At 39.5% G+C, this 15,639-nt stretch overlaps 1 protein-coding gene across 4 annotated transcripts in view; it reads left to right on the top strand.

Annotated features, from left to right (window-relative positions):
- Positions 1 to 1,552: 1,552 nt before the first annotated feature.
- Positions 1,553 to 15,639, top strand: part of ephb2b (eph receptor B2b) — a 136,367-nt gene continuing 122,280 nt past the window's right edge. For all 4 annotated transcript variants that reach the window (XM_030420397.1, XM_030420400.1, XM_030420398.1 and 1 more), the window contains exon 1: positions 1,553 to 1,733. In XM_030420397.1, the coding sequence (XP_030276257.1) occupies positions 1,682 to 1,733 (52 nt within the window). In that variant the 5' untranslated portion in view covers positions 1,553 to 1,681. The remainder of the gene's footprint in view (positions 1,734 to 15,639) is intronic.

Here is a 15,639-nt window from a genome sequence, read left to right as displayed (position 1 = left end):
AAGGCACTTCTTGCTTGACTCATCAAATTCATATGAAATTCATCATGTCAGAGGCCTCGCAAATGCAAATGTATGCTTTGTTTACGGCACAAAGAAGAATCAATGCAGCCAATACCTATTAAATACCCATTCACTGCTAGATTTCTATTGATTTTCAAGGTATGAATAGGCACCCCCCTCAGAAATAAGCCTTTATTGGACTGCTTGTCGGTGTTTTTATCGTATCTTACTAAATCTTTTGAATCCCTGAATGACTGTTTTGAAGCGAGCGCATACAAACGGTAAATCCTTCTAAGATTTTTTACTTCAATACCAGTCCACACTCTTTTATCGGACTGTTTTAAAGTAGAGGCATAACCATGACCTGCTCCCACACTTGTTATTGAATTTTCTTTAACAGGAAGACACTTTGTTCAAGTTTTACAACATCACTTGTTGAGAAACTGGTAAAAAAAAATTAAAAAAGCATTTTTTTAAAAAGTGTATTTATTAAAGCTGTTTCTACTTTGTCTTAGAGTCTGTTTAAACACACACCTCTACAGTAAAGGTAAATCCGTTTTATTCTCATTTACATATAACATACTATAGCCTACATGGCAAGTTTTAAGTAGTTACAATCCTGTAACAACTGAATATGCAATTGCACATATATTGTGTTGCTACAGCGAGTGGCTGAGCCAAACAAAATAATAAATAATTTAAGTTTTAAATCATATGCTATAGGATAAGTATGACCTTGATCTATTCAATAAATTATCACCTCAATCAATCAATAATTTAAAACTGAAAACATGCGATTGTTTAGAAAAAAGTGATGACAACATGCATAAAACTAACATTAACAGTATTTTATTGAGGTATGTTATTGTAGTAAAAATATCAATATTTGCACTCTGTCATTTATTTATTTTTTTAAGTTATGAATACATTCTCCCAGGCCAAAAAATAAATAAATAAATAAATATTACCACAATAACGTCTTAGTGGAAAATTCATAAAGTGGAAATGTATTAAACTGCGGTAATTGGAGGCGAAGAGAAAATGTCGAACTTACTTTAATTGTTCTCCGGTGTTCGTCACCTGTTACAGCGCCGAAAAGTCTCTTAATAGCCCGTAGCAGCCTCACGGTGAGCCCGGCAGACACGTCTGAGCTTTGTCCGGTGAAAAGAATAACCAGCATTTCTCTCTGGAGCGGTGTGACAGCGAGAATAACTTGCTCCATCTTTTATAAATGCCCCACATGGTCCCAAAACACTTAATTATCGCTAGGTAAGGCAGCGCGGACTGTCCTCCTCTCGGTGATTGACAGCGGGGTGCATTGGAAGTGGCTTTGAAGGGGATATTGGATCCCCTTAACGCGCGGCTGTATCGATAATTCAAATATTATAACCCTGCGATCTTCAGTCACACGAAGTACGGTATCATTTGTGTTTTTATAGAAATTCGACCGGATTCACGTGTCGCTCAAATGCGTGGCAGTGATACCGTGCTTCTCGGTGCTCCCCTCCGTCTGTCGTTTTTTTGGTTTCGCCCAAACTTGGTTCAGATTTGAGTTGCTCTCGCTGCTATCTGGGATCGCTCTATTGGAGGTGAAGGACCGCCTGTCCCCTCTCTGCCTGCGCTGTCAATGGCTTTCGGGACGTATTTTATTTGAATGTCTGGACAATACAAGTGACCAATAATGGATATTCTATGGATATTATGGACCATACCGGCCGTAATAGCTGTTGAAGGTAAGCTAATGTTTTCACAAACGGTCAAAGCCGCATCCTTTTTTGCCGACTTTGAGTTTGAGACAAAGCGCGTGAATGAACGTTTGCTAATTTTAATCACCAAATGCTAACGCTAAATTAATCACCTCCCAGCTCCCCTTAGTACATATCAGTGTGTGTTATCATGGCGTTTAACAGAGCTTTAAAAACCAGCGGGCAAGGGGGTGATGGTGGGAGCCAACAACATGCTCCCGCATCCCCGCAGGTACGAGGATGCTGTTTGGCGTTAAAACGCGTTAACTGCGGGATAATAACGGCTGACTTTTACGTGCGGGGCCACAGCTAGCAGCGCCAGGTTAGAACACGTTAAATCTCAGGCAGGTACACGTAAGCATCCTGCGCGTCCGCGGAGGTGTGTCACCGGGTTTCGTGTCAGTTAGTGTCAGTTGGGGATAAAAACGTGAAAGACAAACACCAGGATGTCTCCTTGAACCTCTACCGAGCACGTCCGAGACTTAATGCGCAAATATACGTGCTGGAAATCTCCTGGTTTTTACTCACAAGAGGTCCTGTGTGGTCCCCCTTTGCAGTCATTTGTACGCAAAGCGTGGATAAGCAGTAATAGGCAGCGAGCAGCGTGGCTCAACACAATGAAACAGGTTGAATGGTGAAATAATCCCTATAATACTCTGTGTTTACAGTCACAACACTGTGGGTGCTTTAAAGTGCCTGCATAGTGGTTTCACCATACCTACTGACACACTATTCAAATATGCATGTCCTTTTGTACTTTTAGGGACTATATTATTGTGACATTTGGCCTTTTAATGAAAAATAAATACATTTGCTTGTGAAAGCTATTTTTCCTACATATTTCAACCTAGGAGGGTTCAGTCTATACTTTCGGTTATGATTTGCAGATGATTTTATGTAGCAGTGTGTTTCCCCGTCACAGGACAGGACAGGAGACATTCACCACACTGAAGAATGGAAAAGTGTTACCCCAGTCATACATTTATTCAGGCTATCTTTAGGATGTTGTCAGAAAACAAACATATCTTCTTCCTCTCGGTCAGTTCAACTAAACCTCATAATTACAGGTGGAGCAGGGGAAAGTATGTAAAAACCCAACCGAATGTAACCACAGGATAAAACAACAACAAAAAGAAAAACAGGAAAGAAAATTTAGGAGCCGCTTGTTCACTGTGAGATCATTTGTACGTGTGTAATAACGTCCCTGTAATGTGTATAGAAAAGGTTGAAGGGCCTGTCAGGTCCCATGTAGGACTGGCACGGACTTTGACAAACGTCATGCGAATTTGTTCAGACTTCTGCTGACTGGTCCTGCTTATGGTTTTAAGGTAGTCACATATCCAAGACCTACAAACACAATCCTGAAGGCTTACATTACATTTCACATTGGCAGCTTTAACATTCGTGCCGAAGCTTTTGAAATTTCATTTCAGGTTTGGGACATTGTTCCAGGACAACCGTATTATTTTATGAGATTATACTTACAATCCAGTCTGAGCGCTTAAAACCACATTTTATAACTACAGGGAACAATGTACGGCATATGTTTCATACAGTTCATAATATGTAATTTTTTATTTGAATTTATTAGAAATAAACTAAGATGTATTTTCCTTTTTTAGATAATTTCGCAGGAATTATTAAATCAATTCTAATCATTATTATTACCAAATTTATAATACTGCCGCGTTCTACATCTACGTAGTTTGAATAATATATTGAATATTAGTATACACTGATTTAAGTAAAATAAATTCAGTTAAACAGTACAGACTATGAATCTCATAATCGGTAACTATATATCCATCCTGGATATATACAGTATTTACATAATATTTATTATGATATGTTGTTTTTTAATTACTGGTATCATGCTTGAGTGCCATTATGATGGTTATTTATTTATTTTATTTTATCCTCGCTGCTCTGTCCAAAAGCAAAAAAAATCACAGGATGTGAAAATTGCCAAAAATAACACAGATTCACACTACACAGTGCTCCACTTTCCCTCGTTTGCTCTTTCTCTCTAAAAAGCAATCACGGCTATGATTACTGTTTGTCCACATTTAAAATCTACAGCGAAGCTTATACGTGCAAGCTGAGAACATACAGTTCTAGAAATACCAATCGGCCTGGTTCCTCAAATAGTTATTTATGTGTATTATAACACCTCTTGCTCAATCAAGACAGTGCCCTTGATGACCAGCTCTAGGGATAGCGCTTGGATGTGGCGGTATGTTTTGGGCCTGTGGCGTTCTACTTTTTGATTTGGAAACCAGCTAGTCTCGTCGGCAAACCCAATACAGCCCCCCTCCATTTTACCCTGTGAATCACCCTAGTCGGCTGTCCAATGAAGTTGCGAGGGATGGCTTACGTATGAGAAATAAAGGGTTGAAAAAGAGGTCACTGCAGCTCTAATCTGAAAAAAAAAAAAAAAATCCCGACATGCAATGGAAAAAGACCCTCTAGTGGATCGTTTTGACACGTTTAGTACCCGGACACCACACGTCATCCATTGTGTTTTTTGTTAAATAGGAAGTGACATCCATACATCTATATTTTTTTTACTGACGAATGTTGGTTGTGATAATTGTACCATCCCGTTGTATTATTCATTCATCGCAGAAGCACTATATAAACTGTAGGACAGGTTTTAGTAAAAAAAAACCATTCACCTTATAAATTTGGTACAAATGAAATCGTCACTAGCTGCTTGAAGTTTACCTAATTTCCGTAGAATAAACATATCAAAGGCCGACTTGTTATACAACTGATCAATGAATCAAGCTGGGGCCACACTGGAGAGGATTAGAGGATTAAACTGGGGCCAAACCAACCACCACTGAGGAAAATCCTTGCTGTGTCCCAAATATCCTTTTTGCGAATAGTCAAGTGTCCACACTGCACATCATGTAATATCTGAAATACTGTAAATTGGCCTTGAAATGCTAATTTGAATTTTCTTTAGCATCCTATCTCTATTCAGACTCCTACACTGTGTTCTGTCTCTTCAGTTATATCGCCATTTTGGACAACTATAAATGGCGTTCATTGATCAACGGCATTCGTCCATTTTTCAAAGGCATTTAATTTACCCTGTGGAATGTGAAACAACTCTAAATTGTTGATTAGCGTTAATGTAAGCTGCCACTGATGCCACGTCTTATTGGTTTAGTTAACAGGAACAGACAAGCTCTTTTTGAAAATTAATGGAGGTAGTACTGCCAAGGAAATTAGCTTAGCTATGTCAAACATGTCTATGAAAACACACTGTGGATTTATCCCTTCATTAGTTTGCCCATTCATTGTCATCAGTACTCAGTTGACAGCCACACTAACAATGGCGCTCATCTAATTCTCTTGAGTGGAAATTCTCAGATTCATCCCCGGCCATAAAATTGTAGTAGCCTGTATTGTGTGGAGGAGATGAAATTTACTAGACGGATCATTTGGCCTTTCCGATTTCTCCCCCCGCCTTCTGTTGTGGTATTACAGTTTTTACTGTGCAAACACAGCAAACGTTTTCTGAGAGGATTGGTTTTGCCATGATGCAATTACAACCTCCTCCAGGCTTCTATGCAAGTTGCTGTTGGGGTCAGCAGGACGATAGATCACTTTGATGGAACATTTTCTTCACATTTTCTTTGAGGGAAACATAATGTGACAGAAACCACAGCAGAGGATGGTGATGTAGGGTAGAATGAGATCACAGCATGCAGTCTTTAAAAAATGTCTTGCAGATTTGATTGCATTTCAATGTACCCTGCATTCCCTCAGCACTGGAGCTCTGGGGCCCACTCAGTTGAAAGTTGGCAAACACTGGGCACGTCAATGTTTTGAATTTTCCCATTTTTTTGTTTTGATTTAATTTAGTTTGATTACACATTTGTGTTATTATGCGTAACCCTTTCAGTGCCATTTGCCTACACAATATAAGCCAGTGAAGACAGGCAAGGCACAGTATGATTAATAATGTTTTGAAAATCCTGCCAAGTTTGGTAAAGATGCTTTCATATGTAAATTCAGTCACTGTTTTTGACCGGAATTGTTTTGTAAGGAATAGACGTGTGAGTGTAACATGGAAGCATTATGTTTTGTGGAAGAGTAACAAAAGACAGACGGAGGCGGGCTCCGAAATGGGATTAGATAAAGGTAAAATGAGCGACCGTATACAATCCGGTGTTTTCTCAGTCCACTCAATGAGCAGATGCAGGGAGCTGGCCTGCACGCCAACCGCCACAGTAGGCTTTCACAAAGAATCTGTCTCTATTCAAGCCTTAATCCATGCTGCCGAGGGCCCAGGCATTGTCACTTTGCATGCAAAATTTCAATTAGTGCTGGTACCAGTTGTTTCACTTGAAGGGGGGTGTCACATTTCAGAGACATCTATGGCTACCTTTAGGGTGAGATTAAGGCAGAAGTGTCACTGCTTTGCTTAAAAATATTTTGCATTGCATAAGGTTACTGCTAGTGAGCTGCCTTGCTTTGTTATGCTAACTGTACTCAGACATAGGCCTCGGTCAAATTTCTAGAAGTTGGAAACATATACGGAGGATAGACTCCCTAAAGTTTGACTTGTTGAAACCTTCACACACAAGAATTTAGTGTCGTAGGATTCTTTCCCGGCAAAAATAGTTAGCGTATGTTGCTCCTGGCTCCAGCTTGTTTATCCACTTTTACGAAAGATTCACTCCAAGACATGATGGAGTGTTTGACGCTGTTTACATGCTCTCAGCTGTTTGACTCTGACTGCCGCGGTTCACTGTCGGGAGCCAACTCTTCATTCTCTCCTGCCTTAAACTGTTGAGTCAAGTTTGCTTATGTTCACTTCCGTGAGTGCACTTCAGAGTTAACAGTGGAAGCGTTTAAGGATCAGTTTACCACAGTTCTGAATTTAACTACCACACTGGGAAGTACTATTATACTTTTGAAAAACACATTATAACCTACTGAATGACGACTTCAGAAGCCAAGCCAAATGCAGCTGTATCACACTGCAAAACCTCCATAGACTGGTGGCTTAACACATAATATAGGGCTTATATATATGCTTGTGCTATTCTTTTTGTTTTCAAATGCCCTGTATCACTATGTTTCATTTACTGTACATCCACTGTGTTTAGAGTGACTTTTGCCTACTTTTGGTGAACAGGTGTTTAATCTCCTGTCTCTTTGGTTTCTAATCAGGCCTGTTTAGCTTACAGGCAAGCTGCTCTAATATGGCTGCCTGCTACTTGATGCTATCAGAAAATGAAAATATTTTCAGAGTCAACAGGTGTTTCGAGTCTTTCAATATGCAACATAACCCCTCCAGTGCATGACCGAAACAGTGAGTTCATTTTCAAGTAAAATTAACGTGCTTTAGACAAAAGCACACACTGACTTAATGCTATTTTTTTTTGCTTTGAGGCATTTACATTTCTTTGTGTTATAACACATTATTGACATTTTTAGATGCAACTTAAGGTACATGAAAGAACATTAAACACATGGTAATGAGAGACAGAAATGCTCAAAAATACTCCAGAACTTATGTGACTCTTCCATTGTGTGATATGTTGTACATGTGTACAGCACTTTGTAACCTCGTTTATAAATGTTATATATTTTATATATTTAAAAATAAATGTATTAATTTTAAAGTTATTATAAAACAGTGTTCTTGTGTAGCTTATATAATAAGATATTAAAAACTTTGAGATGAAAACTTTTAGCCATGTTGCTAATATTGATCATATCAGTTAAATTGTTAAAGAGTTAAGAGAAATGAGAGCTATAATCTTAACCAGAACAGATAATGCCTTGGGTTCAAAACAATGAGGAAATCTTCCACAAGTGCCTACATGTTTCACTTGGAAGGAAGTCTGACAGGATATCTTAATCTATAATCTCATCAAATCTTAAACACACTCACTTTCACTTAATATCAGGTTTGGTAATATCAAACAACAACATGTGTGGGTTAAATGATAGTGTCTTATCTAGCTTTCTTAAAGTTTCTAAAAGGTGGCATTTACTTTTTCAGTTAATTGCCAGCCACAGAAAAAATACAGAAGCTGACGTTCAGATACTTTCCGTGACTGAGTTTATGTTTATCTTGATACTGATCCACACAGTGAACATGTATTTGTTTTTTTCTTAAGAATGAAAGCAAATATAGATTTTATGTTTGCTGAATCACTGCTCAGTAATTGTTTAACAACTAATGCAGAGGCTATTTCATGCACTACCCAATCTCTGTTTATAAAGTAGTATATCAGTTTCTACTTCACAAAGTTTTTATATAACACTGGAGGTACTGTGTGTTATGAATGGTGAAAAGATGTATTATGGAGAGATGTATTATTTTGTGAGGATCAGGCGAATTAAAGGTCTTGAGATTTGTTTGTCTTGCAGTGCTTTAAGGGTAGGTGTGCCGTTGGATGGGAGGGTTATAATTGTTTCAGTATGCAGCTGGGAAAACAGCGTGGTCAAAAAGTGAAAGAGTATGACTAAAGCTATTATAACAGCGTCATACTGCATAATAAGCACTCCTAATCCTAACTAGACAAAGATTAAGATCAAACATTGCAGAGTTGGTTGTTTCTTTTCTTTTCCACATCATTACAGAAAGTATCTCTTCATAACTAAATCAGGTTTGCTTCAACTCTGTGGAAAACAGTTCACATTAAAGTGTTTTCTTGCTGATTGGTAAAGAGTAGTTGGGATAAATACTGTAGGTACCATGAAGGAATCTTGCGTTACCTCCATGTAACCTCTCGCTGATACTTCACACAGGAATCTAGATCAAGGATGTTCTGATATCCTGCTATCTTAATTAGCACGACGTTAATTGGCAATGTGCAGCCTCTTGGTAAGTCATATTTATTAGGAAGAGCCTGATTCATCCTAACCCGTTGGGAGTAGAAATCATTAAGGGACAACGAAATGTATTTCCAGACATTATTCATAACAGGAAACGTGTGAGCACTCACAATCAAAATGGCCCCGCAACACTAGGCCTAATTTGCAGTCTGAATTCTTTGTGCAGTCTCGTTAATTTGACAGGAGTTTCACCCATTATGTGGAATCAGTTTGTTTCATGTCTTTGTCACTGAACATTTCCTCTTTTTATTCAGGCAGTTAAACTGTTGTCCATAAGTCTGAAAATGATAACCGAGTAAGCCTGAAAGCGGAGGTGAACTGATCAACGTGACCCGTGTTCCTGTCACATCCCACATGTGAATGTTGAGTCATGCAAATTAACAATATGGCGATTATAATATTCGACCCGGCAAAGCCAGCTACTGAGCGAGGATGCAGGGAGAAAGATAGACAGAAGGAGGAGGAGGAGGGAGAGTGTACCCTGAGAGAGGTCAGACCTCGTTTCAGAGACCCCCGTCCACACACACCCCAGGTACTGTGACACTGCCTTTATGAGTGCGCCCGCAGAACACAAACCCACCGGATTAGTGTCTGGCTCTCAATGTCCCCGGGAGCAGAGCCCATCGGCCGAGACAAAGCGGGGCTGATTGCGTCGTCATCTGCATCACAAAGGGAAGCCTTTTTCTACCTGAACCACTGCCTGCGCGCCGCGCTGCACATCACATCTATCAGCGACTCTGGACCCACGTGACATCTGCCTTTTGTTTTTTTGTCCATCTCTGTCTCCCCCTCTTCCATTCTTTCTCTCTGGCCCACACCGTCTGTCCACCATGGCCCATATCATCAGCAGGAGCCCCTCCCCCTCCCTCTTCGGTGGAAACTAGCTTCTCAGTCTGCACCAGCGCTGACCGTTTTCTGTTTTTTTCCGGTAGTTATGTGCTCAGCTCGGTGTGCATCATCTTCCCTCACTACAAAGAGCCACTAACACATTTGTTGTCTTTCCTCTTTTCCCCTCTGGCTCTGGCTGGCTAGCTGTATCTCAGCTCAACCAACATGCAGACACATCAGACAAAAAGCCCGGTCTCCCGCTGTCAGACCCTAACACGTCTATCCGTCTCACTCGGACAGAGAGAACTCCCCAGCTGAGGTGCTGCTAGTAAGCAGACGTGTTTTATCTGATTAGTGTACTGGGCAGGCAGGCTCTGCTGTTCTATGACCGATGACTGTTGTTGAATGTTGTTGACACAGGCAGGTCCAGCAGCCGCAACAGAGATAGATCAAGCTTCCCTTTTCGGATTATCTTCTAATGCTTATGTAAATACGAGTTTACTGTAAGCCTTATGTTGACTTTTAAATGCTTTACAGTACTTCGTCATCATCAAGGACTTTAGAAAGTCCCTACCTTTCTTTCATATTTCATAACCTGAACGTGCACCGTTTAACCACCACGATAAAATTTTAATTTTAGAGAGAAACAAAGTTGCCAGGCATGATAACTGAAGCTGAAAGGCACACATTTTATTTTCCACTTACAACGCTTTAAGAATAGATTGAATAGATTAAACAGGATATGACATTTAAAAAGCGGAGGGAGGGATGGAAAGGGAGAGAGCGACTTTCTGTGTCCTAAAGTGTGATAGTTGGTTTCTATTCACAAGTAATTGCATTAGCTTAGAGAATTGGGAATTAACACAAGGCAATTAACTGATTTGGCCTTTGGCTGTGACTTGTCTGGTTTTAGGGAGCTGGAGCTCATCCTGTGTGTTCAAAGATTAAATTTAGAAAGTTAGATGCAGAACCTTGTAAATCATACAATGGGAGAGCCTAAAAATTTGATGTACCCCAGTGAAATAAGTGAATGGGTGGGGACAAAGCAAGAAAACAACCATTGCAATGAGATTGCGACCATGGTTCATTCTAATGAAACTGTATTAAGTCTATTAAAGAAATGGAGATTTAAGAAGCGAGGAATCTCGGTGGCAAGGGTCACTACAGCAGCAGGGTAAACACACTTCTTAGTGCTTAATCGCCTGTAGTCCAATTACCATGGACTGCAAGGCCACAATGGCTAATTGTCAACAGCAAGGGTGCAATTTTAATTTCAGCTTTGGGGGAGAGACCTATTGGGAACTGCTTAAGACACTACAATTATCTTCTTCACCATAGAGAGTGGTGTGTTCTTAATGGGATTTTATCCATGTGTGTTTTATCCACACTGCATCTATGCCAACACTTAACGTTACATCCCGACCAAGGGACATATTAGCTGATCAGTTATATTTTTATAACCTTTTTTTTTTGACTGATGATTAATTTAAGTGGTGGCCATGTATAAGCGGGCATATTCTGTTTTTTCTCTTTGAAATATATAAAGTGCTACATTCAATTAAAGAAACTTAATAAGAATATAGACAAATTCACAACATAATTCATTGCATAATTCTTAAAACTGTATTTATGAAGACATTAAGATGTTTAAGGACTAACATGAATAATTAAGTTGTTTGCCCATTGTTCAGGTATAGAGCTTAAATTTGATTTATTATGCATCTAGACTGTGATGCATAATGAATATATCTTAGTATTGATACTTTAACAAAATATTTAAATAATTAGTATTGTGTATATAATAAGTGGGTATCGTATGACAACAAGTAAAACAGTTTGGTAATTCAGAAAATTAAATCACTTTATTATAATGCAGCCTTTAAAGCCAGGAAAAGACAACACTTACATCATATGAAATAACGATATCCAAAATCGAACAAGTCACAAAGTTTCATATCACCGTAATAATATAATATTGATATAATGGGGGTTAATTTGTATTTATCGCTGTTAAGTTGTTACACATTTATTTTTTGTTATAGATAATAAAATGCAACTTGAGAAAAGGCAGCAGTAGCTACATTTAAAGTGTATACAGGAACCTTGCAAGTGTGTGGAATAAGTTTTCCACAAACATTTGTGCAAATGTTCTCACAAAAGCCTTGTTAAGAAATAAGGGCTTTTTATATGACACGGATACAGGAACTGTTGAGTTTGTATTATTGGAGTAATGTAGTAACTTTAACGGGAGTGAATCAAATCAAGCCTTTGTACTAAAATGTTTTAGCATGTAACATCATGTGAGAGAGTTCACCTGCACCAAGCTGTTACTCATGAGATTTGTAGTGTATCCTTAGCGTGTGCACAACTCTCAACTAGGGAGGCAACACACTATGGCTCTGAGCTAATTGGCTTTTTTGTGGCGTATCCACAAGCCCTCTCCACCTACACATGACTGATGCCGATTTGGTGGGGTCGCATAAAATCAATCTGCTTTAAGCTTGTACACTGGACTGCACTGGCAAAACTGGAAACCTACCCAACCCTTAGTGGTGAGATGGCGACACCTGCTTGATAGACTTAATTAAAGATGACAAATTATGTACGCATGTGAAATTAATCAAGGGACTATGACTTCCCTAAAGTGACCAACAGGGATCAGCAGAGCTATAGCCATGGTAAGCACCCTTACTGTGGTTTAACTGTGAGGATGTATTTCATTAAAAACAGAGACATACTTTGGATTGATGAAAGGCAGGGCTTTTTATTTTTTGTCTAGCCTCATACCACTCTAAGCTACAATGAGTCTACCTCGTCTTACAGCTCCAAAATCAATAGCCAAGACTCAGCAAAGATTATACCCTCATGATTGTGTTTATGGAGCCCCATCAATTGACACTTCATTGTAGCCATTTCATATTCAGCAAAGCCGATGATAAATGCACCATTTGGGCAGAGAAAGCTTACCTGAATTTACATAATCACTTGTCTGAAAGTGGATCTAGTGTGTGGAGCAATCAGCCACATCTGCCACACTCACACTTGTAAGAGCTCCTGTTAATGCAATAACATCTTGTCCCCCTCTTGTTCCAACTAACAATTCATTGTTATTTTATTCTAATTTCAAACCTGTTAAAGATTTCCAGCAGGAAACACTATCTCTAAAACACATGCCCACGATTTTAGTCTTGCCAAAGAAAGACCGATACGCGTCCTCTGGGGTCAATAAAAATAATGTCTGGAATCACAATACAGCCATGAGGTAACGTGGCTAACAAAACGGGAGCCAGGTATATAAGGAGATGGTGAAATGATGACTGTTTTCCGTGCCGTCCCCTGGCAGGGCCTTTCGGGTAAAATCACAATGGATCATTTGGGAGGGCAGCTGGAAAATCCATAGAGAATCTCGAGGGACCTGCTGTGCCTGTGAAATCAATACAGAGTTGCAGCTGAGACCATTAAATTAAATGAATGTTACATGATAGGGTTAAACATGTAGAATATTATTATTCATACAGTCCAAATAGGTTTTTCATCTGCAGATAATACAAGCAGGCACGGACGTCAATAAAGGCACTACAGATTGTCTTGTATTTCAAGCACCTACTAAACATTCAAGCACTCCATCATGTATTTGACCTATTGTTAGCCTTAAAAAAGAGGGAAACTCAGAAACTAAAATAAATTGAAACTGAACTATATTTGCTCTGTGTTTCATTGTAGTTTATGGCCAAATAAGAGGAGCTGTAGCAGCAGATAAAACTTGGCAGCACTAAGCTTGTGGGCCCTCTCAGATACAACCAGGCCAACAGCCATTACTTGGAAATTTGTGGAATTCCTCCCAACACCATCAGATCCTCAATAATTTGGATAGATGGCTTGTAGAGGAAGAAAATAAAAATAAAAGGAACACAGGCATCTACATAAAAAATATCCCAAATATCTCTAAAGCTTAATGCGAAAATATTGATTTTAAATGATGTTTTACTTTCATCCAATAATTCAAAACCCAAAGGTATTAAGTTTACAGTAATGAGACAGAGCAAATCCTCTCATTTTGAAAACAAAAAAACAGGTTTCGTATTTTTGCGAGACAATACTACCCACTGTTCTTTAAACCTACCATTCTCTGAAGGGAGCTCCCTCTAGTCAAACCGGCTTCAAATCAGATATGTTGGGAAGATAAGTATGGAGCAGGAAGATCATTTTGTGCAGCCCTGGTGAAAACAATGCAACAAATATGAGTGCTCGTTGCTAGTGAAGCAGCGCCAACGTTAAAATGACGCCAAACAGCAAGCTGGATGATGTAGGCCTATGCAACTGTATTTTAATGGTGGTACTTGGGGAGCCTGATAGTTACTGACTCATTTGTTCTGTTGCTCGACTTATTCATTAAAGGAATAAAATGTTATGACTGTATATATTTCCATGTATAATTTATGGGACTAATGTTGAATAATCTGTGTCCCCCTCTAACCATAGCACACTCATACTGCTTACACCAATGTGTTTTGGAACTGTTTCTGTTTCTCAGTTTATCTTTATGGAAATCTCTTTCTGTTTTGCCACAGTCTTGTCAGCTGATACAACTCAAAAGCTATTTGAATAAGCAAAACCTGCAAGCCATTAAATTTGCAAAAAACGCAACAGTCGTAAATTAAAGTATATTCCAAACATGTGGCATTTTATGGTTGCTTTTAAGTGCGTTAAGTAACATAAGGGAGCAAATACATTTGTGGCATGGGTGGCCTCAGCAGGGAAGGAACCCCAAAAGTGGCTACAGTTACTTCCATGCTGTGCGGACTATAGTACCGCCCCAGCCTGATTACACCTCTTATGAGCACTTTTCAATCTGCTTTCCTTTAGAATTGGTTTGACACTTTGTAGTGGTCAGGCAGGCGCACTACACGCATGTAGCGCCTGTATGAGCTGATGGAGCGGCTGTCAAGAAGCCTGCCTGTTGGAGTGATTGAAAAGGCATGTTTGGGATTAGTCGCCTGTCCTGGTCTGTGTGTCGCTGCGGCCGGGCTGTGTGTCTGGGGGTCTGCTCACTGCTCTCTGGGCCTGCCATGGTGCTGCTGGGTGAGGGGAAAGTTAGAGTCTGACCTTGGTTCTCACACTCTGCTGACTCACAGTCTTTCACACCAGCAAATACACACAGAAAGGTTTTGCTAAATGAGATACACGTGCTAGCAAGCACTACTCCAACACATGGAGATAGATCATTAAAATCTTTTCTTCAGATATCCCTTGGGCACTCAGCATCAACAGTTTTAAGACAAAGAGAAAGGCGATTGTTTTGACTTGCCTTCATTTCGGCTCAGCGAGCAAAATGGAAAGGCTTTGGGTCATTTTTACTTTGTGATTTTACTTTTCTTTTCACCATGAGAACTAGTAAAACAGCGCATCATGCAAAATAATTTTCCTTTGATGTCGGAGCCTACAGTTATATGTACTATTTTGTAAGAAATAGACGTTGAGACCCATAACAGTGTTTGGTGGGTTTCCTCCTCACAGACAGATTTTTGGCATGAACACAAACTAATCTCTATTTCACAGATACTAGCATGCTCATTCTCTGTCTCTCCTGTTCTCTCTGTGTGTCTCTCTCACACACAATCACACGCACAAATGAACACTTCTGTCTACACTATTTCAAACTCAGCACCTGCAGGGTTGGGCTGTCAGGCTTTTTCTGGAGTTATGGCATTAACATGGAAACCAGAGGGCTGAAGCTGGATTAGTTGCGAGGAGGTGTGAACATAAGGCCAGGGCAAAGATGGCCTTTCAGACGATATTTTGTCGCCATATTTTCACCCTTGTATGTCTTTTAATAATACTAACAGACAAACATGCCGACACAAAAGGAAAAATGTTTTTTTTTCCTATGGTTGCGTTTTTTTGCTGTTCTTGATTCGATTCTTTGCAAAATTCACATACACACATATCTGATTCTTGCATGTTATAGCCTGAGGCAAGCTTTATGAGGAGCCTTAAGTTTTCCTTTTGTTGAATAAAGATAACAACTGGCAGCTTCATAACTGTCTTGCTGGTTTAAATTGCTGTTAGTGAGCTCAGAACTCCACGGAAAGTAGGCCGTTATTGTTTGCCAAAGCGCAGAACGGATCTGCTTTGACTCTCAAAGATTAGAACTGTAAGCAGCAAACATTTTACATTTTTCTTTTTTTCGGGCCTTGGAAGC

This window comes from Sparus aurata, chromosome 6 (genome assembly GCF_900880675.1).
Source record: "Sparus aurata chromosome 6, fSpaAur1.1, whole genome shotgun sequence".
NCBI classification, from domain to species: Eukaryota; Metazoa; Chordata; class Actinopteri; order Spariformes; family Sparidae; genus Sparus; species Sparus aurata.
Note: the sequence above shows the minus strand (reverse complement) of the source record. Positions and strands in the feature narration are given on the sequence as shown.